The sequence below is a fragment of the Fulmarus glacialis genome, unplaced genomic scaffold (assembly GCF_000690835.1).
Source record: "Fulmarus glacialis isolate BGI_N327 unplaced genomic scaffold, ASM69083v1 scaffold3801, whole genome shotgun sequence".
NCBI lineage: Eukaryota > Metazoa > Chordata > Aves > Procellariiformes > Procellariidae > Fulmarus > Fulmarus glacialis.
The window spans coordinates 6,210-34,147 of NW_009192038.1; the positions used below are offsets into that span (position 1 = coordinate 6,210).

The 27,938-nt window shown below is 39.1% G+C and overlaps 1 protein-coding gene across 1 annotated transcript; it reads right to left on the reverse strand.

The window, feature by feature from the left end:
- TRPC6 (transient receptor potential cation channel, subfamily C, member 6) lies at nucleotides 1-27,707 on the reverse strand (the record flags this gene model as incomplete). The annotated part of the gene is made up of 8 exons (XM_009586891.1): nucleotides 26,937-27,707; nucleotides 18,308-18,493; nucleotides 17,715-17,879; nucleotides 12,792-13,005; nucleotides 10,727-10,954; nucleotides 4,778-5,042; nucleotides 1,803-1,998; nucleotides 1-204 (listed from the first exon to the last, which is right to left on the reverse strand). Coding segments are annotated over exons 1-8 (2,145 nt in total), but the record flags the coding sequence as incomplete, so codon positions are not given.
- Nucleotides 27,708-27,938: the final 231 nt, after the last annotated feature.

Sequence of the window (27,938 nt, forward strand, 5' to 3'; positions counted from 1 at the left end):
CTTGTTCATCTCTGCATCTTCCTGAAAGCTTTTCTTTTGGCACAGAAATGGTTTAGAAATCCATTTTTTGATTCTGAGTAGGAGATAGAGCAAAGATTTTGGGCTTGGCACTAAGTTGAAGGGTACTGGAAGAGTTCTCCCTTCTTCAAAGTAAGAAAACCAAAGTTTAGCCCTTGCAAATTTCCATTCTACATCAGCATCATCCTGTAAAACAGAAACATGGCTGTTAATACCATCCTGACTATTAAAGATGCTCTAGATCAAGAACTCGTTTAAAATCTGTGAAAACCAAATTTCAATGAATGGAACTGTTCTTATTAATCCATTTAAAGTAATGCAATTACAGAAGAACAAAGTGGATTTGATTTAAACACTAGTTACTCCAGAGTGAGTGCTAACAGTCTGCAATACAGGATCACAAAGACAGACCTCTTCGTTTGGTGCTTTCTGTAAACACACAGATAAGAAAGCAAGCTCTGACTTAAAAGCACCCAATACAATGCCCAATGTAGAGCTTCACGGCAACACTCAAATTCATCTGTTAGGGCTTGACCGAGTAGTCGCTTGCTTGGAACACTGTCATGCTCAGTAAGTAAAATGGAAAAATCCTATATTAATATAACAAAAATGTAAATCTCTCAATGAGACTACCAGCTCTGATTTCTTATGTTATTGGTCTCTTCTGTAGCAATTAGTCTATTACCTTTTTTGTGAAGAAGACATAGTATCAGAATTTTAAATGAAAATTTTACTCTATTACTTTAAAGATGAAGTTAAAAAAGATTAGATGATTCTTGCCTAATTCCTTCCACTTGCTGGAATATAAGATTAAATCAGGTATGCTATCATCACCATGGTTTATGTTTAACACTTATGATAGCCAAAACACGCACTCTATTCCTCCCTGTAAAGTTCAAGAGGGTTTTCTGCAGAAAGGACTGATGTCATGTTCAAGGACATGACCCAATATTGCTGTAGCTGTTTTTGAAGCTGTTTGTATCCAGTCACCATATTTTTTGATAATAGCCTGGGTTTTATTGCTTTGAACCTGATAGTTCTTGGTCTCCTGAGTCAGAAGAATCTGAACCTCCCTAGAGAATGTGTGTTGCTCTTGCTCAAGCTCGACAACACTACAGCCCCAAACCAAAGCCCAGAACCTGGGATCAAAGCAGTGTCAAACAACTTGAGTCTGCTGCTTTGTGGCAAGGACGTCACCTGGGAAAGGCTGGGATGGCTCCTGGAGATCTGCTTCCTTTTTTTCTAAACAGTGATAATGATTTAGCCCTTTGTTTTCCATGACATGCAAAAGTTCATGCTGACTTTCAGCAGCCCTGCTGATTACTTTGTCAAGTAAAGTTTTTTTCTCTGCAGAGGACTAGAGCAACAGTTGTTTAAATAAAAGAAGAAAACAGCATGTTACAGACTTGCTTGCAAGGTCAAGGCATAGGAACGAGAACATCCTTGCAGCAAGAGGGACACTACTCAAATAATAACTACCAATGAGGCAAATGAAAGATTTACAAAGTCACACAATGTAGCCCACCCTCTTCAGGAACATAACACAGTTCAACAACAGTTTCTTAGTCTAGTTCTTACTATTGCAAGCACATGCGGCTGGGTAATTTCCAGGTATTTTATAACACAAATGTACAGTGGAATTAATATTTTCTCCTAATATATTCCAAAAGCCTATGTGTTACTTTTCTTAAATAAGATGTCAACAAAAAAGATTTTCCAGGAGATTTAGACAATTAGCTATAACAGTAAATGTGGTGATATTTCATCATAAACAGAATTTTTACCTCAATTTCCTGGAATGAACTGTTGATCATTGCAATAAGCATGTTCAGTAAGACGATGACCATGGTAACATTATAGACTCCATAAAGGACATAACCAATGTTTTCAATAAATTTGTGTTTATAATTGATGACAACTGATTTAACTTCTGAGAGTCCAAATATAGCCCAGAACAATGTCTTGAAACTTTCTTCAACACTAAAAGGAGAAATTGAACACACGCGTATGTTACTGAAGAAAAGCTGTATATTCTTATTGTATAAATTGCCAGTTACCATTTTTATACAGTGTACAAATTTTTCCTTTATCATAATGTACAACTCTACCATAGTGATTTACGCAGAACAAGTAGACTATCTAATTTCATACGTACAGGGTGTTTCATAATATAAGATTCCTAATATTTAGGACTGATAATAAAACCATCTGATTCAGTTTAGAAATTATATATACATCCTCAAAAGAATATTACAATGATTCACTTGTTAACTACTTTAATCTACATGCTACATGCTTGCCGGTAATGTCAATGTAAGTAACAAAAATAATTAACATGTAAATACTTTATTTTAATTGCATCATTAGTTCACTTAGTATTAATTATTTCACCATTAATATGACTAACATTCTGAAACTGTGAAGAAGACAGGATGTCTGACTGCAAAACAGCATTTTTCAAAAAAACAGTCTCACAGACCATAATCCTCCAGTTGAGTTTTCACTATTCCACAAATCCAAGGTAAAGGTAATAAGCCATGGTGTGGGGATACTGATTTTTTTTCAGGTTAGTTCATTTAAATACATGTATTTCCTCTTAATCAGTTTTTTTTTTTTTATATATATATATAGACATAAGTCCAAACTTCTGAGGTATCATTTCCTATCTATCCCCACCTGTTTGAAGACATATTTCTCTTGCTTTGATGAAGAGATCTCAGTTCCCCATATCCAAAAATGCAGTAGCATTGCAAAGCACATTTTGGATTTTATTGCGTTATTGTTAAGAAAAAAAAAGTTAAAAGAAACTTGTAATTTTTAGTCATTAATTTACTTTTCCGCTTATAATATTTTATCAGTATTCCATTTGTGAGTTACAGTTTATCTATTGTGTAAACTAATAATAATAAAAAAGTAGTAACAACTTTTTCCCTCATGGCCAAGTTTGCTTCCTGGCTGAGTATACTTCATAACAGCTATAGCTTGAATATCATGACAGCCAGAAATTAAGTGGGCAAGGGCTGCAGAGCATGGAAAAGAATGAGTTTCCACTCAAGTGATCTATCTTAAAATCACAGCTAGAAATGAGAGGCACGACAAATGTATACCAAATAACTCCTGACAGACAGTAAATTCAGAATTTCTCTTCTTACGGTGGGAGAAGAAAAAAAGAACAGGAAATAAAGAGTCAAAAATAAAAAAAAGGGAATATATTTTCTCCTCTCAAGATGGAATAGGTTATTGCCATTGGAAACTATGGAGAGCCAGAGCTTAAGATAGGGATTAGATTTTTTTTTGACTGGTAAGAATATACAGAGTTGTCTGAATTAAATGAAAAGTATTTTATAATGTGTATCACACTGTAGTGATTAGTCTGCTTCAATTACAGATGACAGGAGCAGTTGATGGAGGAACCAGCCTTGCTCCCATGTGCTGCAGGGAGCCGCCTCGCTGCGCTCTGAAGTGCCGGTGCTGCCGCCCTTGCAGGCAGGATGCTGTCCCGCAGGCCCGGGGTCTGACCCAGCCTATGTCCCGAAATCCCTGAACAACAGGTTGCACTGACAGGTCATCTGACGTATGTACAGTGCTGTGTAAAGGGTCTGAGGTACTTCTGGTTTTTTACAAGCCTCCCCAGCCTAATGCAGCCCAGGCTTCTGCCAAGCTGCCTTCCAGCCAGTCAGCCCCAGCCTGCCCTGGTGCCTGAGGTTATTCCTCCCCAGGGGCAGGACATGGCATTTCCCTGTGCTGAACTTCACGAGGCCTCTGTCGGCCCATTTCTCCAGCCTGTCAAGGTCCTTCTGAGTGGCATCGCAACCAGCTGGCCTATCAGTGACTCTTGTTCATCCATAGAGGCCTCCTGACACCTTTGTTTGATTTCCTGCCCATTGAGACAAGTGCTGAAAAGGCAATCTTGAGTGCTGAAAAGGCAGTTCTTCAAAATCAACCAGCTTCCCTGGACTGCCCTTCCCTTCAGGATCTTATCTCATGAGATTCTTCCCTGAACAGCCCGAAGTCTGTTCTCCTGAAGTCCGGGGTTGTGGTCCTGTTATTTGCCTTGTTCTCTCTTCTCAGGAACCTGAACTCCACCATCTCATGGTCAGCCAAGGCTGTTTGCAACCTTCACATACCCAACCAGTTCCTCCTTGTTTGTAAAAGTCAGGGGTCACAAAACTCCTCTCCGCATCAGCTCCTCAATCACCTGTGTCAGGAATTTATTGTCAATGCTCTCCAGAAACCTCGTGGATTGCTTGTGCCCTGCTGTGTTGTCCCTCCAGCAGATATCAGGGCGGTTAAAAATCCCCATAATGACCAGGACCTGCAAGTGTGAGGCTTCTTCCAGTTGTCTGAAGAAGGCCTCATCTACTTTGCCTTCCTGATCAGGCATTTCGTAGCAGACATCTACTACAACATCACCCATGTTGATCTGCCCTCTAATCCTGACCTATAAGCTCTGGCTGGCTCATCATCTATACCTAGGCAGAGGTACAGCCATTCCAAAAAAAATACGTAAAGGCCAACTACATCTCACCTTTCCAGCCTGGCTTTCCTGATTTATCATAGCAAGAGCTCATCCTCTGATTTCAAATGTATCCTTTAAGCACCAGAACAGGAGAGAAAATTACTACTTAATCCAAGATGAAGAAATTTTTAAGATGCAAACAATTATAAAACAATTAGTAAACTTAACACATACGATGCAAGCAACCGACTTTCCATAAAAATAGCCCACAATCACAATGGTTTAATCAGTTGTACTTACGTTGTGAATGCTTCATTTTGTTTTGCCCCCAGATAGTAGGAATAGAGATTAAACATGCCTATCATGAAAGCCACAAACACCATGATAAATATCACCATGAACTTGAAGATGTCTTTCACAGTTCTGCCAAGTGATATCTGCAGTGGTCCAAAGCTTTCATTAGCTGGTAAGATGTAGGCTATTCTGGAGAAACTTAATACTACCGCAATTGCATACAGGCCTTCAGATATGATCTGAGGATCAGATGGATCCCAGTTTATTCTGGCTAGAAACAAAAGATGAGAATTTTGGTCAGTATTTCAAAGTCCACCTTAGGCTGTTTACTGAAGTACTCTCTTTTGGGGAGTAACAATGAACCAGTCAGTGTAAATTGGAATTGAATGCAATGATGCTATGAAAATTTGGAACAGATAAGGTGCAGTCTTCATGGTTTTTTTTCCTTTATTGTACATTGCATCATGAATTTTCAGCAATTTTCACTTGCAGAAAAATTCTAAGACTTTGTTGTCTAAAAGTAAGGATCAGTTACTTTATACCCTTTCAAACTTAAAAAACACATAGAAAATCTACTTCCTCACTGAGAGCTGTGAATGCTTAGGTATTAACTTGGGCTTCCATGTGCCAAGTATGACTGCTCAAATAGTGCCAGTAGTGGCTGTCCACTACATCACAGTGCTCAGCGAATGTCTTACATGAAGATGCTGCTAGAAATAGAAGTGGAAGGAAGATACCTTGTTACGACTGAAACAGAAGTGGGATATTATTCCACCTACTACGCTAGGGCTGGGGAAGCATTTTATTTTACTTATGTTTTACTCTCTTCTTTTTACAACTTCATCAGAAGTGTAATTTTTAATTAGAAGAAACCATGACTGGGTTTCAGTTTGAGATTAAGATGTCTACACAGAGCTATGCAAATGGAAGGTATAATCACTCCATCCTAGTGAGCACTTGGGGCTTGATTCAGACACCTGAGCAAAGACATCCATTGCCATTTGAGATGCCTAGGGTATCCAAGACTATTTGTACAGATCTGTCTGAGGTTTTTTTGGAGCAGCACCTTGACAATTCAAATGGCACTATTCACTTATGTTTGGCCAATTGAATTGAGTGAGCCAGGTAGAGATAAAACCATTTCACAGCTCTACTGACTCTATTGATTAGATCTCCATTGATTATAAAGGTGGGCTGCAAGATCACTGACGTAACTTTTTAGGAGTTGAATCCCGACCTATTAGAGGATTTAAGTAAAATTCACCTTATGGTGTCAGATGATGAAAACTGAATAAATTAAATTAGAAATGTGATTTGTTTGAGCTATCCGAAATGAACTGTTTAGATGTGGCGATCTGGAATCATTAAATGCCATCCACAACTCCAAAACTGTGGAATCAGTGTTTCTCTACTTTTTCTATATACTCCATCTTTTTACTCACAGTGAAATGGTAATGGCCCTTTCCTGACATACATCAAACACTCATTTCCATCACCTTTTCTATCACCATTTCTATCAATCTCTTCTTCTGAAGATAATCCACTCGTGTGAATTACTTGAACATCCTTTGGATCATGAGTGAACGTGACACTGCTGTTTGATAGAGAACACATTCAACTGAAGAGGGGAATATTCCAGTTCAAACCTGTGCTTAAATAAATATTTATAGAAAAGTGTCAGAAGGAGAAATCCAAAGCACTAACATTCAGGATATTTCCTAGCTGGACATTAAGCCATTCTCCCATAAGGTGGGAGGCTTAAGTTCAATTCACTACTGTGCTTCAGGCAAAGAGAAGAGGTTAAGCTGGGATGGGTTTCCTACATCCCAGGAGAGTATTGTCATCTGTGTTTATTCTACTGTAAATGCCAAAAAATGAAACAAATAATTTATACTATAATGAAGGCAATCACTGGCATTTGGAAAAATACCAATTTGAGATGTTAACTAACAAATAACCACTTAATAAACTATCAGAAAATTATTTTCTTCAAGGAACTAAGTGCCATGCCAGTATTCGTGTATCATGACAAAGTAATGAATGACTCTGGTTTTAGGCATAACAAGGCTCAGTTAGCACATATTCATTGCCTTGTTAGCTGCTGTGTGTTTCTTGTAGGTATGTGCATATTCTTTTGTTTATTGTCACTGTAAAGCCTACTACACACTATATTTAACTGAGAAAATGTCTATATGGCAAAAGATTGCACATTTTCACATAAGCAGACATACCTATGTTAACTTTACCTCAGATTTCATGAATAACTGAAATCAAAGATGTCAGATGTTTCAGTATGGGCTAGTAGCCAGATGTCTTTTAGGATTCCAGATGAGCTGTATTATCACAGAAAGTTTGAGGTGGGAAGGGACTTCTGGAGGTCACCTGGTCCAAGACCTCTGCTCAAGCAGGGCCACCTAGAGCCCAGGATGGTGTCCAGGTGACATCTGAATATCTCCAAGGATGGAGACTCCACCACCTCACTGAGCAACCTGTGCTAGTGCTTGGTCACCCACACAATAAAAAATTGTTTCCTGATGTTCAGAGGGAACTTCCTGTGTTTCAGTTTGTGCCCATTGCCTCTCGTCCTGTCACTGAAAAGAGCCTGGCTCTGTTCTCTTCGCACCCTCTCTTCAGGTATTTATACGTATTGGTGAGATCGCCTCCTGAGCCTTCCCTTCTCCAGGGTGAACAGTCCCAGCTCTCTCAGCCTTTCCTTACAGAACGGATGCGCCAGTCCCTTCATCACCTTTGTGGCTTTTCATAGGCCCTTCTCTCCAATATGTCTATGCCTCTCTTGTACAGAGAAGACCAGAACTGGACACAGGACACCAGGTGTGGCCTCACCAGTGCTGAGCAGAGGGGAAGGATCGCCTCCCTCCACCTGCTAGCAATGCTTTGCCTAGCACAGCCCAGGATACCATTGGCCTTCTTTGCCGCAAGGGCCCTTTGCTGGCTGGTGTTCAACCTGGTGTCCACCAAGTTATGTTTGCTAGCCTATGATAAAACCTGTGGCATTAAATATTCACTATTAATATTATCCATGTTAGTATGACCAAACACAGATGTTCTCCAAGCAGACTTCAGTGTACATGAAAGTAGAAAGGCTCTGCAGGGGGACCTGGACAGGCTGGATCGATGGGCTGAGGCCAATTGTATGAGGTTCAACAAGGCCAAGTGCCGGGTCCTGCACTTCGGCCACAACAACCCCAGGCAACGCTACAGGCTTGGGGAAGAGTGGCTGGAAAGCTGCCCAGAGGAAAAGGACCTGGGGGTGCTGGTTGACAGCCAGCTGAACATGAGCCGGCAGTGTGCCCAGGTGGCCAAGAAGGCCAACGGCATCCTGGCCTGTCTCAGAAATAGTGTGGCCAGCAGGAGTAGGGAGGTGATCGTGCCCCTGTACTCGGCCCTGGTGAGGCCGCACCTCGAATCCTGTGTTCAGTTTTGGGCCCCTCACTACAAGAAGGACATTGAGGAGCATCTCCAAAGAAGAACAACGAAGTTGGTGAAGGATCTAGAGCACAAGTCCTATGAGGAGCGGCTGAGGGAACTGGGGTTGTTTAGCCTGGAGAAACGGAGGCTGAGGGGAGACCTTATTGCTCTCTACAACTACCTGAAAGGAGGCTGTAGCAAGGTGGGTGTCAGTCTCTTTTCCCAATAGCAAGCAATAGGACAAGAGGAAATGGCCTCAAGTTGCACCACGGGAGGTTTAGATTGGGTATCAGGAAAAATTTCTTCACCGAAAGGGTTATTGGGCATTGGAACAGGCTGCCCAGGGAAGTGGTGGAGTCACCATCCCTGGAGGTATTTAAAAGACAAGTGGGTGTTACTGAAAACTGAATTAATGTTTAACTAGCTGCTTTTATAACTTATGTGAAATTTGTAACTTTCCAGTAAAATTTATGAGACTACAATTTAATAGGTTTCAGAATATATATATTAATTGCGCTGCTTTTTCTGCAGCCTGGATAATGAAGAAATGCAACCTTATCAGAAATAGTATTTGAAGCATAGAATAGAGATAGAAACTGATGTAATTCAGTGTCTAGAGAGAAATATCTAATAAGGGGAAGAGAAATGTGGTGGTGTTGAGAGTGAACATAATTTTTTCTCATTTGGGCAAAACAGCTTCTAGTCACTTCTCATATATGCCAAGCAAGTTTATTAACATTTTTATCTCTTACTCATAAAGAGAGTGGATTGAGAAATATTAAAATAACGTAACAGAGTCTCTGAGCAAAGAATATATAAAAGATACATTGGTTATGTTGGCAAAGGAGGTTTAAGAAGTTCCTGCATCTCATTGCTTAGTTCTGCCCCTGCATTACAGCACATCACATTCGCAGTCGTGCCAACACAAGTGTTTACAGGTGTGGTGGTACAATCCCCCCCTGCCTCCTGGGCCGCTCCACGATCTCAGAAACTCCCGTTAAACCTTGGCCTTGGTGTAATGAGTCAGGCCATGAAGTGTCCCTTTTACCATATCAGGAACCCTTGCATAGCTGAGGCTGGGGAATGTACCGATCGTACCAGAAACTTCTGCTGCCTGGCCCAAGTGGAGGACAAGAGCGGGGATAATTGTCATTCCCCGATACCCTTATCTGAGTCATAGCTCAGTGGAACGATAGCATTGTTACTGAAACCTTGAGAGTTTTGACGGATGACTAAAGTCAATCATCTTGCGACCCTATAAACAGCAGTCCCAAGTGAGACCCTTTGAGCTCTCCTGGACCGCAGCGGGCTGCGCCCAGCATCACCCTCTGAGTGGAATGCTCCTCAGAGTTTGCAAACTCTTGAGTTTGTGATATTCAGAGGACCATCGCCGAATGGCACGGGACCTGGGCTGCAACACTCCTCAAGGCTCAACCCTTGGCCCGTTGAGAAATGCCAAGACATTTGCCATGAGTATTTCACTGAATTCCAGGGGGATTTTTAACAGGTATATCTTTGTATTTTTATCTATCTTTGTACCCATGTGCATGTGTGTGTGAATTGATGGAAGTACCTGCTAGCAAATATAGTCTGCTAAAATCTTATGATCTATCTTAAGATTGTGGACGAACCTTAGACTGCTGTTAAACACATATAATCCCTTAGACATATACCGTTGACCAAGTCTGGGACTACGGGTAGATCTAGCCAGGTCTACTCTGAACCTCATGATTCAACAGGAGGGTCTTCTTACCCTTTTTGTATTAGACATAAACCGTTGTCCAAGTCTGAGACTAAGATTGGATCTAGCCGGGTCTTCTCTAAACCTCGTACTCAATGGGAGGGTCTCCCTTAACCTTTTCATCCTCAGCCTCTGTATAAATCATTCCAACTCAATTCTAACACGGTACCCTGGTTTCGGCTGGGATAGAGTTAATTTTCTTGCTAGTAGTTGGTATAGTGCTGTGTTTTGGATTTAGTATGAGAAGAATGTTGATAACACACTAATGTTTTAGTTGTTGCGAAGTAGTGTTTAACACTAGTCAAGGATTTTTCAGCTTCCCATGCTCTTTTCCTTTGTATGCTTCATCCATGTAGTAAGTGATCGAGTGAACCTTGCCATCAAACTCTGTTAAGTCGCACTTTTATAAATTTCTATTAAAATCACTTTCTGCTAATACCTTCGACAGCGATTCTTTGAGCGGCCTCTAAACCACTCATTTGTGACAGCAGGATAGCATTGTGTAACTAAACAGATGAAATGACCCGGATTAAAATAATCTTGAAAAGGGGTGGGGTGACAGTAGGGTTATTTTGATCTTAGTACATTTCAGTGCCTGATGTCTAGAACAGTCTCCAAAGAGATGTGTGAGCATAGCCAAGGGAACTGTGATCAAATAGAGGGATGAGAGGGGTGGGAACTCCTTAAGCAGTACATCGTGGAACTAAAGTATTGGAGACTTATTAACAGCAAGTCAATTCATCTTGGCCCAAGAAGTAAGTCTTAATCATGTGCAATCAACTCACCCAAGGTGTAGTATTTTATGTTGGGCTCCAGCGTTGGACTTGTCAGATCTTTCATATTTGCATCAACGAAGTTCTGGGCTCTGGACGCATGCCAAAATGCCATAAACCTTGCTATGAATGATGCTGCAAAAATTGCTAACATACCGAAATCAAGCATATTCCATAACTCAAAAAGATATTCCTTTGGACCTTGAGACCAAATTTCTTTACATTCAGACCATATCATGCCTGTATAAGACAAAACAGAGAAAACAGTGTGTTCTTTTATCTTCACGTTTGTTTTATTTGATACTTTATTATGTAGGGGATATGTTCTTGATTGCAGTCAAAGTCAAAACCATTTCGGTCAGTGGGAGTTCGAACACAAACTAAAATCCTTGAACCTGCCAATTCATATACATTCCAGCATTTCTTTCTCATGTGAGTAATAATAACAGTCTCTCATACTGCTTTTTCCTGTACAACTACAAAAGCTTTCAAAGAGAAGAATGGGATATGAGTAGTACCATTGTTACAGACACAGAAAGAGACTGAAAGAGCAGAAATACTCTGGCATGATTATATACTGGTAGAACTAATAGCAGAACTCACATTTTCTTATTTGCAGAGTACCCTGGGTAGAGTCTATTTTACTGAAATTGCAAATATATGTGACAAATGAAAGTAAAAATCAAACCTAATTCTTCAATAGAGCAAAGGTATCTGATTCCTAATCATTCCCCCTTAATAATAAAATATAGGAGTACAGTATTAGTTTATGGCATCCTTTTTATTGAGCAAATCCTTCTCCTTTTCAAGATAAAATGTATTTAATCATGAACTACATTTCTGGGATTCTAAAGAGAGTTAATAAAAACCTGAATTGGAATAATGTCACTATTTTTTGCACTTATCAAATTGTCTGAAGAAACTTTTAATCATTTTCAGATAAGGACAATTATAATGTTAATTACAGTAATTAAATTCAGTGCTACATCTGTATGCACTGAATTAATTTTTCATAAACCATCTTATGCGTGACACTGAAATAAATAAAAATAGATTAAATTAGCAAAATAGAACTTCAAATTGGAAAATTATTATTTACTCCTTTATTATCAGATGAAAACACTGATATTTATAGAATATTTAGAAATCTAAGTGCCATATTACTCCCATAATACACAATTATACTAACTTACATACAGCTATATGATGAAATAAATAAACATTGTCAATGTCTTTTAAAGCTGTAAGAATCAGTTGGTGTACAAATGGCTCCAATTTCAATCACAGAGGGCCCATAAAAGCAAAATATTTTAAATGCTTAAGCTCTTGAATGGAAACAGATTTTACTTAGCTTGAAGTTAACTCTCCCATATTACTGACTTAACTAACAACCTGAACCCAGATCTTTAAAATATTTGGGCATCTAAGCCCCACTGGAATAAATGGCATTAGATTTGTAAATAAGAATCAGACAGCTAAAACATTTTTGAGGGTCTGTGCTCAAGTTCTTATGCATCATCGAATTGAATGGGTCAGCTCAGAATACTATTCATAGTATTCATTTCATCCCTATGTTGGGATGGCAAAATCTACTGCTGAATGTTCAGGGGTCTATATTCTGCTTCTCTTTTGTCAATAATACATTCAGCTATACACTATTAATTCTGCAGGCACACATGCAAAATAAGAGAATCTTAGCAGATAGAGACAATTGGACACAAAAAAACTTGGCCCATGATGCGGAAATCTTTCCCCTTGGGAGTTGACACAGCCTGACTCAAAAAACCCAAGAAAACCGGTAGACGCTTTCCTTTGATAGCCATAAAAATGAATTCATTCATATTCAGATGATGTAGATTTCACCTAGGTCCTTAACCTGAATGTTTGTGATTAACTAGGTACATGTGAATCCTGCTGACATCCAGTAAGAAACATGAGGCCAATGTGGGAATGCAGCCAGTTGAATGAACTCCCTTTGTTGCAATTTTTACACATAACATTAATAGCAAAGGATTAAATTGGGTCCAGCTTCACTGAAATCATAGCAAGACAAATTTAAGCGAAAATTAATCTTTACCTATTACCCAAGAAATAATGAGCATCTCCATCCACGAGAAACAGGATGTTTTCATCCTAAATAGCTGTTTTACATTGCCTGTTGTTTCATTAGGTCGGAGTTTGGTGCCATCAAATCTGTCAGCTGCATTCATGACAAGTAGACCAAGAAAAATGGTGAAAGAGGCTGCATGGGCTACAAACTTCATAAATGGTCCACGCATTATCCTCCCCAGCTGCAACAGAGGTTATGAAACACAAGGATATTGCATTGTCTTCTTCCACAATAAAAATGTATAAAAAGAACAGTAACACAAAGAAATATATGTTTCAGTAACACACAGGAACAAATATTTGGAAAAAGTTGTATACTATGATGCTATGCTGACGGTCACCTTTAAAAGTTTCTCCTTATTTGCTATTTTCAGAGGGATAATCTATCAGTTTCACCATATATGTATTTTTAACTCAGTGTTCTGAAATAATTCTGTAATTATTTTGGGGCATCTATGTCTATTATAGGTAATCAAGAAAAAAATTTATTATAGTTGTTGAATTTCTTACATGCTAGTCATCTCTATGAGGCAACAAAGAAAATGAGATTTTGGCACTTACTAAAAGCATTGTTATCACCAGGAGTGAATTATGACTAAAGAATTCTGTTTCTTGACTGACGTGATACCCAATTTAGCACAGTTATTGTGCAGTTTTCCCAACTTATTTTCTTTTTAAAAAAAAGTCATGAGGCCCCAAAAGGTTATGTCTATAGTTCTGTAGTGTCTTAATTTCCTTCCTGACTCCTTTAATGGAAATGTGCTCAACTTTGTCATGTCTAAGAACAACTTTAAAATCGTTTAGTGCAACACTTAAAAAACCTAAAAGTTCCATACAAACTCACACAAGGCTGAACTTTTAGCAATTATTTACTTTATTTTTGACAGTGCTTGTATTAATAGTAAAAGTCTTAGCTTGTTCATTTAGTTGGCAGCTGCAGAAAAATACTTTTTTATTTTAGATGAAGACAGTATCTGTATCTGACAAAAATTTCTTGGAAAGAATTAAAAGCAAGTGTCATGGATCTCAGCTGAAGCATATAACAATCTGTGGTCTGGAAAAGGGAGGGGAAAGCAGAAAGATAAGTTATTGGTATTCGTATTTTTGCTACACTTGTTTCACTATCAAAGTCAGAATTTTGCTGTCCTTACAGTCAACTTTTACAGAAACACAGAAGAAGAGGATGCAGCCAAGAATGCGATGGTAAGGTCTCAAATACAGATAACATGAAGAAAACTAGACAAATGTAGAAAGAAGATACTGTTAAAGGAACACTGTCAAGGTTAGCAGGAACAAAATTTGATCTTCTTTCTCCTTTATATTATTTTGCAAACCCATGCCATTCATTATGTTTATGTTTCTCACTCAATAAAATTAACTTATCTTTTATTAAATAAAATATTCCATCAGCCTCATGAGGTGAACTTCAACAACCAATTATTTTGCGTGAACTACAAAGAGAACAGGTAATTGTCATGGGGAAAGATTTTATTTCAAGCTAGGAAGGAACAGTCATACACAACACACAATAAAGCAGAGCCAGAAAATTATAAAGTACCTTGACAGTGTCCTTTTAAATGCATTATTCTTGTGTTCATAAACGAAGATGGGTTAGGAGACAGATGCCAGAAAGAGACATAGCCAAAAAAGAAGAAAAAATACTGAAGGAGGTAACATTAATATAACCATTGATCAAAAAATATAAAATTTAAAAGACTGAACTCCTAGCGGCCCCCCTCCCACCCTTCAAAAGAGACAGAAAAGTATTTTTTACATCTATATAGTAAAATCTCCCTGGAAGCAGGACTGACTACAGTTGAACTGATCACACAAATGCTGGAAGTTATTATGACATTGCCATATAACAGTGATCCAATAAAATCCTGAAATGACACTTTCAAAATTCCCAATCTCCTTATGGCAAAGATATAGGTCAGAAAATATGAATCAAGAGCAACATGTAAAGACAAGACCATAATCTTGCAAGTTTGGACTTTTCTATAAGATAGAGTCCCTCCTTAATACACTTTCACTGTGCATTTTGACATAATAAATTCCCTCCCATTGCACAGACCAAGGACATGATTTTCTAAATGCTCTGAATCTCTTTCTGTTAATTTAAGTGGTTTTTGTTTTGGGTTTTGTTTTGAGGTTTTTTTCTGGTTTCTGACCCTCTGTGCTATGGTCTTCGGTTTGCTATAGAGTTTTGGAGAGTGTTTTATAGGTTAGTTTGGGTTAGGACAAGATATACAATAGTTATACTGTGGATACTTCCACATGTATTTGTCTGTATACAGGGTCACCTGAAATCGCTGGGGACTGGAGTCAGTGATTCACATTATGCCACCTTTGCGACTCTGCAGAAACAATCAGTATTGTAACATTATGGAGTATGGCACTGATAGATAAATGATAAAATAGGACTCCAGGTAGCACATCTACCACAAAGGAGAAAAAGCCTGACAACAAAGAAGAGACAATGCATATACTTTTTTAGGAAGAACAATTTCCTAGCTCCTCATATACTGGACTCATATACTTATATAGTATAATGTTCAATTTCTTTTCCTCTACCACAGTGCAAAAGAGGAATGTGTATAACCCTCAGAACACACTTCTATAAAGCATGTAGGGACTTATCAAGTTACTTCTTGATAAGGTGGCTGGGAAGAGCGAAGGAAGACTGAATTTCAAATTCAGATCCCTCATCTTGGCCAGGGGCTGACTGAATTACTTAGGAATTCATAAAGCTAAAAATGTAAATTCTATTATGAATTAGAGCTGAACAGCACAGACATTAGAGATTCTTGGAGATAACTGAAAAAAATTTTTACTCTTTCAAAATGTCAAGTAATAAAATAGTATTCTAGAACTTTGGGGTTAATTATGTCAGTAGTTAGACTGAATTACCAATTAGAAATGAAGAGCAAACAGTTCACAAAACTTTGAAGTGCCTCCATGTGGATTGCTGGCTAAAACTCAAATAAGAGGTAATCTTAATTCCTTTCAGCATCTGACACTAGTGACTTCCTGCCAAATCAACAGGACTTTGTCTACATATTTCTATGAAATTTCTTCCAGATCTGAAACTCTCAATTCAGTACCTATGGTCCAAGCTCAAATTAGTTTTTTCCTAAAGAGGAAACTGGTCAGCTATACAGGTAACTGACTGAGATGCTGAAATGTCATAAAGACATTTTTGCCTTTATCAGAGCCATGGCATGAGAATATAAAGAAATGTGTCAGAATAACTCCACTGCAAGCTGTTATTTTTACCACAAATACTGTGAGTATTTTCCCTCTCTTCTGTCACTGTGCCCTATAGTGCCAAACCTGGAAAAAGAATGGGTACTTTATCTTGGTAGGAGGAGAAGAGATTTATAAAATTCATACACAGAATGAACTCTGTTGATATAGATCATGTTCTGTATTGGAGCCATCCTATCCTGAAATTAAAAAGTGAACTTCTTTGTCTTCAAAAAACAGATGAACCAAATTTTGAAGTATGAGTGAAGCACAAGGTAAGAAATGGCAACGGGTGAAAAAGGTGGATTAGATTTTACATTTGCAGAATATAATGAAACAAAAAGCATTCAACATATAAATCACATGATGAGACAATTAAATAGCGACAGAGGAAGTGAAACCTTAAAGGATGTTGTCCCTTGAACCTTGACTTTAAAAAGCTACTCTGAAATAGCTTTTCCAGAATGTTCAAAATTACTTTAAGATCCAATAAATCATTGAAATAGGAAAATGACAAATAGATAAGTCACTGGTATAGTTGAAAACCAATTACTGAAGTATGTTGAATCTCAAGGCGTGTTTTAAGACAAAAGTATTCATCAAAATCCTAGTCACTATACAGAAAAGTGAAAATGATATAACTGATTTTTATTGTCCAGACTGAAAGAAATGAAAAATATGGCATAACAGAAAAGGCCCACCTTTCTCCTCTCAGAGAACAATAAAAAAAACCCACAAAGACCTCAGTCCTCTCTTTCAATCTTCCTCTTCCCCTGGAATCATTGTATGTGCACAGGATTCGACCTGCTAAAATCACGGATGTTATACTGTAACCTGTTGAATAATCCTTATAGGATCTCATTTGTTCCTAACATACTCTCAAGGAAAATCTTCCATCAGTGTCCATTTAAAATGGATAGTGACCAACTAAAGCAGAGATTCAACACAAAGTTCAGAGAAGTCAGAGACTGCAACCCATCTCCAGTGGAAAGGCTTTCCATACTATATATCATCCAAAACAGATACAGTGGTAGCATCCAGATCCAGACAGTGCATTATAAATGGATGCAGGGGAGGCTGAGTGACTGCTTTAAAAACCTCACGAAATATAATGAGTGTTAGCACTGCCTTGACAACACAGTTCACTTTGACTTCTAGAAGACTGATGATGTCTGTTTTACTTTCTGGCATTCATGTTTCAGTGACTTTTATCTATTAATTTTTAATCATCAAAAATAAAATTGCCTTTGAGGTAATTGGAATCAACGCACACTTGAACTTACTCTAGCTCTGAATCGATGGGAAATGAGGATCCTCTGCCTCTGCCTACTAAGGCAACAACTAAATGAAGAATAGTTTGACTCATTATTTCTAAAGTACAATTTCTACAAGGCAACTCTTGCTCAACCATTGTAATTTAATATACATTGCATTTAACACAATACATTTACCTGTCTTAATTACAATTGTCAGAACATGCAATCTTGCAGCCATTCCATTCTAACTCAGCTTTAAAATAACACATTTCTGAAGTATTATTTAAGCATATCAGTAATTTATACTCATGCTTCATCTTTGCCAGACAGCAATCTACATACCGATGATACAGTTAACAAAAGGCCATTAGAAGATTTCACAGACTGACCTTACTGCAAGGAGCAATCCAGTAAGCCATTGAAAGGAATGGCAGTCCTACCGCAACAGCGAGAACAACCAGAAACTTCACTGCCATGGTCTGCTGCCGTAAACCTGACAAATTCTCATACCAGATTGAGAGAAGTTGTTGCTGGCAGTTTGGATGTGCTACAAACTGTAACAAAGAAAATGTGCATCAGTATTTGTTATGCAGTGTACGACTGCTGTGCTATCCTCCGGTTTTTATTAAATCTTGTACTTTTCCAGGCCGCAGAAGTAGTGCAGGTTTCTTCCATCTTTTTTTTTTTAAATAGATTAAAACTAAAAACAAGTAAATATCTACAAATTTTGCACAATAGCTACACATTTTTTTAGAGCCATTTGCTCTCATACTCACTGTGACCAGTATCCACCCTGAGTATCTGCTTCTTGTTTATATTGCAAGCTATATTGGGACAAGGATTCTTTTGTATGTAAAATACACTGTGCAGAAGGGCCCAAATGTTCATTTAAGTGTCAGAGGCTACCAAACCAGAAACATTTAATAACAGCACAATTTAATACCACTATCATGACATCATGTTGATCAACATAATTGCTTACTTTTTTAACTTCATACTTAATGGCGAGTTTTAAGCGGCTAAGGCTGGGGCGACCATGTTCTCCATTATTATGGCTCATCTCTACATCACCATTCAAAATAGCTTCCACTTCTTCTGTATTTCTGCACAAATCAAGGAGTCCAACTACAAAATCCTTGCATTGCATAGACAATTTCTTGTAATCATTCTAGAAAAGAAAAGAAGAGAGAAGATAACTTGCTGTTTAGACCTAACACAAAAGAAATAGTTCTACATCCCAGCTACACATCTGTGAGCATCAATAGTTTGTTTGCATCTTGTAATGTTTTTTTCTGGTAGATTAACAGCACTTTGTTATCAGGCATCTACTTCCCCTGAATGTTCAAAGAGTAGGATTCATCTCACCTTGGTTACCTTGGACATCTACATTATCAATTTTTACAACTGAGTTACTTCTCTAGACTTGCTTTAGAGTCAATTGAAATATTGTATGACATATTTTAATGACTATTTCCAGTTGAGATGAATAGCACAAGGGAAATTTTTCTGTTCACTGACTGTCACAGAAGTCTAGATAACTAGCTCAGATGTAGAAAGTTACACTGTAGAGATCTCAGTTGGACAAGATGAGTATCCTACAGAGAACATGTCTAAACAACTTCCCAACCTTCCTGAGAATTACATAAATATATTGAATTTTCTTAGGCCTTGAATTATTCTTGTAAATCTTATCTTTCTCATTTTCCAACATCTATTTTAGCTTGCAAACAGAAGATTTGATTGCTGTGTTTCAGCAACAGTGTCAGCAGTGCTACAGATAGCATGGTGATACCACATTTCTAACTTAAACTCAATGCTCTCTAGCTTAAATATCTCACAACAGGCTTTGCCGTGTGAGCTAAAATGTTGCTCTACAACTGCAGGTTCCATTGCTTATTGCTTTAACTACCAAATATTCTTCTCAGTCACTGTTTTTCAAAAGGTGTAAGTCAAAATAGAAAAAGATATTTTGATCACTGCAATCCACAGTTCGTTAACCACTCCTTACTTGCAGCTGTGTTTGGGTCATAAAAGATTAATATAGTTATACAGATAGGGAGTTAGATGGAGATAGATATAGATGTATATCTAAAGCTAAAAAATGTGTACAGATATATTGCCCCTGGCCTAGAACTTACAAGAGATTTACTCATACATGTGTCAACAACTTCTGATATTCTTGTGATCTCTGCTAATTTTAATGTCTTAAAAAGATGAAATTACTGTAGAATTTTTCCCAAACAAAAGAATGAAAAAATACCTAACCACTCCACACCATACAGGACTAGTCATGTAGTCTCTATTTCATATTCAAAGTAACTTTCTATGAATGCTTTTATTATAGTGACACATTTCCCCCTCTTCTGGTCTGTTCTTCATAGCATTCCCCCTTCTCCCACTCTTAGTCTCTGCTTAGTCCCTTTTTCTTAATTACTTCCTTCATACTAACTGCCATCTAATGCACACCCTGGAAGAGAAACCATTATTTTGAGTATACAGAATACCCTAACTTATTTGCCAAGGGTGTACTTCATGCATGTTTGTGCTTTATTACCCACAACACCACAATACCAGTTTATTACCCACAACACCACAATACCAGTTTATTACTTTGATATATTAAAGGATTGCATCCAAGCTTTACATTTCACTTTACTTAGACAGATGCAAACATTCATGGACAAATAGTTACAGACACTATTGTATGTCTATATAAAACTGCTAGTGATTTATTTTTTTAATAATGTAATGTAAGCAAGATAGCTCAGATCTGTCATAAAAGAAAAAGGAACTTTAATGTCATTTCTCTAGAAAGACAACAGAAGCTAAATACTAAAACTAACCATTTCACGACATGCTGTATATTTTATGATTGTATTATTTACTTTCCCTCTCTTCAGAAGAATAACAATAGAGATTAACCAAAATCCTGACTTCTTGGCACTACAGAAAGACATTTTTTGAGGCTAATATATCACTTTCTGTTTGGCTTTCATTTTTGTAGCAGCAGCTAAGATTCAGTATTCAATCATTTTAATACATAAATGTCCTCTTCAAAGTTAAAGGAAAAGTAGCCATTTGAGACAAAGCAAAAACCTAGAGTCAATCTGTGCACCCTTGTACGATTAGGTACCATGAACTGTTCCAAACTGATATCTGACCTTTCAACACCAAACGAAAAAAGGAGTATTTTTCAATAGATTTAGGAACGAAGTGATTTGGCCTTCATAAATAACTATTACAAAATATTGTAATATATTTGTAATATATTGGTATATGCATATTTTCTAGTAGGAGATACGTATATACATGCACACTCACGCTCACTCTTCATCAGTATTTTCCAGGTCTGGTGACTGAGACATGACATGGATTTTCAAAACAGTATGTGAGGAGACCATTACTCCACGGTGGAGTCCAATGCCTTTGGGTAGTCTCAAAACAAAAATCATGTACGATAATTTATTCTAATGAACAATATGATTTTTTCTGAGTGTAAACCTATTTACTAAAATGAATACTGAATGGGCACTTTTAAAAATAGCCAGATACCCCCATTCACATTCACACTTTGCAGAATTATCCCTTCTGAATTTAGGTTCTGTACGCAGTATCACAGCATATTTTAGCACCCAGCAAATTCATCCATAAACTCCATCAATTTATTTTCTCATTTGCAAATGCAGTAAAACAGCTTCCCCTCCCGTGAAATACTGCCACAGCTGTGATCAGTGGTGGTAGCTCAGCTGAAATCTCCTCGGCAGTCAGGTTACAGCAAATAAGCTCTGGGGAAATCAAGCGGCGCCCAGCATTGCCGCCTCCGCCCCAGCCGCAGCACAGGAGGGTTGTAACACAGCAAAGTCAGCTGAAGGCAAGGCACGTCCCTGCTCCAGTTCACAGTTTGCTGTCTTGAGACATATTCCCTTATGAAGAATTTATCCTCTTAGGGAAGGTTATGGAGGACAGATGGGATGATAATGTCTTAAACTGCTACGGGAAGATTTGTCAGGGTCTGAACACAGGGAAGGTAGCCCTAGCCAGGGAACTTCCACTTCTAAGAAATCAAGTGTGTTAACTTGCAGAGACTACTGCACAGGCTGCCTTTTGCCCCCTGTCTCCTTGGTCTACTTACATGTGTAGTGACAGCAAAAATGATTAATATGCTCTTCTTGCCATCTCAATGTCTTTCTGTCACACATGCACAGAAACTTCCCTCTCCCCCAGAGTCTCACATGTCTCTTACCACTAACGTGAGCTCAGGGAACGTGGCAATTTGTTTGGCTTAACTTATTTTTGAAAATGGCCAAAGGCACATGGATAATTTCGTGAGTTCTCTGCAAATTGTAAACTTAATGAATTAAAAAAGCAGTCCTGTGAGACTTGAGAAGGTAGTTAGCAATTAAATTACAGTTGGAGGCTCTAAAAAGAATGAGTCCTTAATTCTGCAATAAAGCATGCGTGTGCTTTATTTTACGCATGTGACAATGTTGGTTCAGGGCTCCTCAGCAGTTTAGGAAAAACCCAATTTTGCCAAATTTTGCCACACCAAGGATGAGGGGGCAGCACTAGCTGCTCCCACCCTGCAAAAGGAAGGTGATGATTTGCGGTGAGTGCTGTGGGGATGAGGATGGGGGAACAAGATGCTGGTGGTAGAGGAATGACAGGAAGGGTGGGGGTGACAGTGGCTGCTGCTGAGAGGGGTCACCTGCCCTTCATGTAAGGAGCAGCCACAGACTGTCCTGGCGTCCCGGATAAGAGAGCAAGAAGGCCACAGTCACTTTGAAAACCTCCGCTGACCATGATTTGCCTTACCTCTGACCACATACGCAGGAGAGCATGGCCAGGAGAGCAGGAGAGCATCACCACAGCCGCTTCTCCCAGAAGAAAGGGGCCTTCTCCACTCAGCCTCCTGTGTCCAGTCACAGGCTCCTGCTGTCCCCCAGACTGTGCCCGTGACGAAAATGCTCTCAGGATGCAGGCTGACACTGAACCCCACAGATGAGATGGAGCAGTGCTCCAGACCACAACCTGGCCCTGCTTAGTGAACTGTAGAGGCCAGGACCAGAAACACGGGTACTGCTATAAGAGGATCTAGGATTTCACAGTGCCTTGTGAATGTAAGTGGGACCTAAATGTTGGATTTAGGCATCTTGGTAGGTAAACAAACACATTATTCCCCTTACAAAGGTGGTCCTTATTCCTTCGGAGCTTCAGTTCTTCTCTAAAAGGTGATGTTAGCTTTTCTCTAAGAGAGCTGACAATACCTGGGAGCTGAGAAGACTGGGACCTAATTTCTGCAATGGGGGTTCTATAAATGAAAACAAACAGAAAATCAGACTGTGACATGATAAATCGAATTTTGCTTCTCATCAGAAAAGCAAACTCAGATGACCTTCTCAGGGGTATTAATTTAGAGCAGGGAGTAACATATCTACATTTATTTTAAAAATACATTTTTCCACTCCATCCCATTAAACTATAAAAGAGTCTGTTGCCATTACAGCTGCAGTGGACTTTGTACTACATGAAAATCTTATCCATTTTGAACAGCACTGGGCCACAGCTGTCCTTCTCAAAACTCCAGGCCATATCTCTGCAGGACAACATTTGTCAGATATCATCTACATCCTTATGGACATAATAGAGATATTAGCTCTACGGTAGGCAAACAATTTTGATGACAGAAAATACAAGCACAATCCCCCAAAATAAAAATATTCTATATAGTATCAAACATTGTAAAGCTGCACACTTAGCCATGTCATAAAAAGCTTAATTAAATGGCGTTCAGAAAATCCTGAAGATCTCAGAATTACTCAGGAAGCTGTTTGCTTGGTACAGAAATATTCCTACACTATACTTGACACATCTGTCCAGCTGACTTCTTTCAGAAGTCATCTTCCACTTTTTTCTGGTTTTAGAATCATAGAATCATAGAATAGTTTGCTTTGGAAGGGACCTTTAAAGGTCATCTAGTCCAACCCCCCTGCAATGAGCAGGGACATTTCCAACTAGATCAGGTTGCTCAGAGCCCCGTCCAACCTGACCTTGAATGTTTCCAGGGATGCGGCATTTACCACCTCCCTGGGCAACCTGTTCCACTGTCTCACCACCCTCATCATAAAAAATTTCTTCCTTACATCCAATTCAAACCTATCCTCTTTTCAGTTTAAAACCATTGCCCCTTGTCCTGTCACTACAGACCCTGGTAAAAAGTCTCTCTGTGCCTTTCTTATAAGCCCCCTCTATATCTTGAAAGGCCACAATAAGGTCTCCCCGGAGCCTTCTCTTCTTCAGGCTGAACAACCCCAACTCTCTCAGCTTCTCCTCATAGGAGAGGTGTTCCATCCTTCTGATCGTTTTTGTGGCCCTCCTCTGGACCCGCTCCAACAGGTCCATGTCTTTCCTGTGCTGAGGGCTCCAGAGCTGGACACAGTACTCCAGGTGGGGTCTCATCAGAAACTCCTAACAAAGAATCATCATCCAAATCACTTGTAAACACAGTATCTGCAACCAACGTAACAGGCATGTAATGCTAGATACCACTACTACAAAGGTTTGAAGCAAAGAAAGAAGTTTATTCCAGGGAATAGTGGTTTCCACTGATTATGGCATTTCCTGTTTTGCATGAATCACAGTTTCATGGTCAGTGTTATCTCTAACGTTAACTGATGGTGTAAGACAGGAGAGAGAAGTAATTTATAAGACAGTCACAAAGCAACCAGCATCACAGTTCAGCATCAACCCTTTCCATTGCCTCTGAGGATGACCTGGGAATTGTCTGTGCCACTGGTTGCTGTAGGCACCCACTAGGAAGCTCCCTTGCAACAGTACCTCATCAGCACTATAAAATAGGTGACTTTTAAAACAGTGTATTACCAGAAAGTTCAATTTTCATTTACGCAAGGTTTTAAATACTTTAAATGGCTCAGGCGAACCCTAGGTGGAGCTAAAGGTTTGCCATGTCCAGCTAATTTATGCACTAAAAATATACTTGTTTTGATTACACTAAAACGTGTAACACATTTTTATGAAAACCACATTTTTACGCAGGGACTACACTATCCAGATAATTGTAGCAACTCCTGAAATAAAGTAAGGGTAACAATTTTTAGATAAATTGCTGCAAGCAGGGATATGAACTTACAGGAGCACAAACAAGCCCAGACTCAGTAAAGACAATTGCATCCATTTCCTGCAGCTTGTACACACAACCTTTGTACTGCCTGCACTGAACCTAAGCCAGGTATTTCTCAGACAAGCCCCCAGCCTGTCTAGATATTGTAAATGTCATCACTTGTCAATAGTGTAAATGTTAACTCTCGTCAATGCACGTATAAATGTACTCCCTTGTCTTTAACATTTATCCAGAACCACCACATGATTTTAATACCTGCAAAAATGTTCCCAGAAGACCTTATGTTGCCAGCCGCCTACTCCTGGTGAAACCTTAAATTAAGGGAGAGTTAAATTTCCATGTTGCCTTGTGCTCCTGCTTCTCATTGTTCCTATTCACCTTTACTCTACTCTAAAGAGTATGTACGTCCCCAGCAGACCTTGGCTTATTAACACTTGGCAATACGGAGCTGCTCTGCCTCTCGTTTCTGCTGAGGGACAGTACCTCAAAACCTCTGTTGCAACTCTTTATACAACACTACCCTACAAGTAGAGCTCTAATTTTTTGCAACTGAGGCAAAAGAGTAACTATAAAACCAAAAGTCACTCAGGGATGAGCCAGGTCACGTCGAGGAAGGGCCTCCTCACGGCACATCAGGGCAGGCTGCAGAAGCGTGCTTTCTGAACCAGCCCACCTTTTCTCACCTATGTGCTCCACTCCCTGCCCTGGTGGCACCAGGGACAACTACTACGCTCCCAGTTCACCTCGCCAGTTGTGTACTGCAGCATACATTTGAAGGACACTTCTTGCTGACAGCTCCAGATGATGATTTTATTTATCTTTATCATAATCTTAGCTTGTATCGCTCCAACTGTGGCAAACGGAGCTATACAGTCCCTACAAATCAGACATGCTATTTATCTCGACATAGCTGTGAACTTAACAGGCTGCATTTATGGTGTATGAAAAATGTTCTTCTGTTCTGTTCTAAATTTATTCCCCTTTAAGTTAATCAAGTCCTTTTGTTCACATCTTCAGCAGCTGCTAAAGAGAAAGAAACAAGAGTATGTTTAAATACCCTTCTCTGAACTGTACATGAAAGCACTGGATGAAATCTCAGTCCACTGAGGTCCTAAGGATTTATGCCAGGGACTTCATGGGGTAGACTTTAATCTTCCCAGAATTTGGTCTTATTGATATAAAATAAAAATTCTCCCCTGCTCCTATTCCAGCTGTTTAGCTGCTGTTTTTAAGAACCCCTTGCACATTCCCCCTCCAAGAAATATTTCAGCTTCTTACAACAGATTGGTGCCACAAAGGTACACCTACGAGAATGAGTCAGGAGTAATAAATTCAGAATTGCAGCATCTCAGCTTAGGTTGGCTGAGCAGAAATGGGTTCACAGCCTTGAGAACTGTGCCACTGCTAAGATTAACATTAAATATTGATCATGGCAACTTCAAACTCTTCCTAACACAATGTTGGAAATTATTCTCTTACTGTTTTGGAGGGGGTTTGATCTTCTGCTAGTGAAGTCTAGATATCTTGCTTTGTCACAGCAGTATCATATATTAGCATCTGCTTTCAACAGGGTCCCATAAGCTAAAACCAGTCCAAGTGAATTTTAGCTAACCTAAGTCATAATTAACACTGCCTATGTTTGCATAAGGCCTGGTTTTGCATTTACTGAGAGCAGAAAGCTTACATTCTTACTGTCTTGACACAAATAAACTGTGGTAAACATTTTTGTAGGTTGTGCACCATTGTATCTACATAATAAAAAAAAACCAAAACCAAAAACATTCATGCTTCAATGATCTAAGGGGCCTCGAATCCCTGAGTTCTCAACTTTTTTTTTTTTTTCCAAAATCATGCATTTTTGTAACATTAAAAATTCTATGTAACACTGAAAAAGTTTTTAACTTCACAGAGTTCACATATAACTAGGTACAAATAAGTTAAAAAGAGGAAGAGGTTAGTAGAAACACCAGAGAAAAGCAACACATGAAAAAAAGAACAAGCATGACATTATTTAGAGTCCTTTTAGTAAATAACTGTAAAACATTGTCAGAAGTGAGCAAGCTTTCAGCCCAACTATGAGAAAATAATGAGAATGCATGAGGGTTTAGTAGAACCATGCAATTTGTCTTCCATAAGTGACCAAACTGTCCCATTTCAGTCTCCTCTTTCGCCTGTCCTAGGCCAGCTTCACTCATGGGTTTGAAGGTACTCCCTTACTATTCTGCCTGATAGGAAGTGGAAAATAAGTTCACTGGCATCTTCTACATAAGCAGCATGAATTACAATCAGCACAGAGCAATAAGACATTACCAAAGACTTAAATCCCCAGTCATTAAACAATTGTACATTTTTCCACATTATCCTGCTGATTTGTGAAGATGATGCTGGCCTCTTACTGTTCAAGGATGGGAGAAAGACCTATGATTGAACTTTGCCATTCCGTGTCTGTAAGAATCGGTATCCTTCTACTCACCTTAAACTCTTTTTCAATGTTGGCAAGCACGGCCAACTCATTGCTGAGCTCTAAGGCAGTCATTACAGGGTCTTCACTGGACAAAGACAGATAAGCAGGGCTGGCCAGACCTTTGTAGGCATTGATTCTGGACCTAGAATGGCTGAAAGAGTCATGCTTTTGTTTCTGATTGCATTCACTGCACTTGCAGAAATAGTCATGTGGCCTATCGATCCGAGCTCCTTTTCTTAGCAGAGTGTGGACAATCTCATACTCATGGCAGTGAGCAGCTAGAATGATTGGTGTAACATCATGGGAAAACCGTGTGCCGTCTTCATCGTATGCATAGAAGTCATCGTGCTGGAGCTCCGACTGGCTAGGACTCAATGCAAGCCTCTTGCCTTCGGCAAATGCGGGATGGTTTAGGATGGCTTCCACTATCCGAACATAACCTTTGCTAATAGCCAAAAGCAAGGCATCCCCTACCCGAGACAGGTTCTCCTTCTTCAGCAGAAGTTCTGTGATCTCCAGGTGCTCATTGGCAACTGCTAGCTGCAGGGCGTTCTGTCCCATATAGTCCACACAGTTCACATTGAGTGAGGAACATTCTTCCAGCATTTTGCGAATCACTGGAATATTTCCATATTCTGCTGCATCCAAAAAGCGCTCCTCCTCAAGAGAAAGACTTGTTGAGTGGTCATTAAACATATACGCTGGCCCTCGACTGGCCTGCCTCCTCCCCTTCTCCCGGAGAATGGTCTGTCGTCGTAGCGCTAGTCTATTCTCATTGCTTCGGCTGTGTAGAAATAGAGAAATTATTAGTTCTATTGCGCACAAGGGCGTATCCATTTTAAATAATAATTAATAAAAATATTTTAATCATTTATCTGCTGCTTATTTTTAATGCAGCAGGGAGACCAGAAACCCTGGTTTTGATGCACTTTGTAACCACTGTCACTACACAGCTCTGGAATCAGTAGCCAGCTACATTTTATTTCAACAAGAAAAAGCCCTAGTCAATCA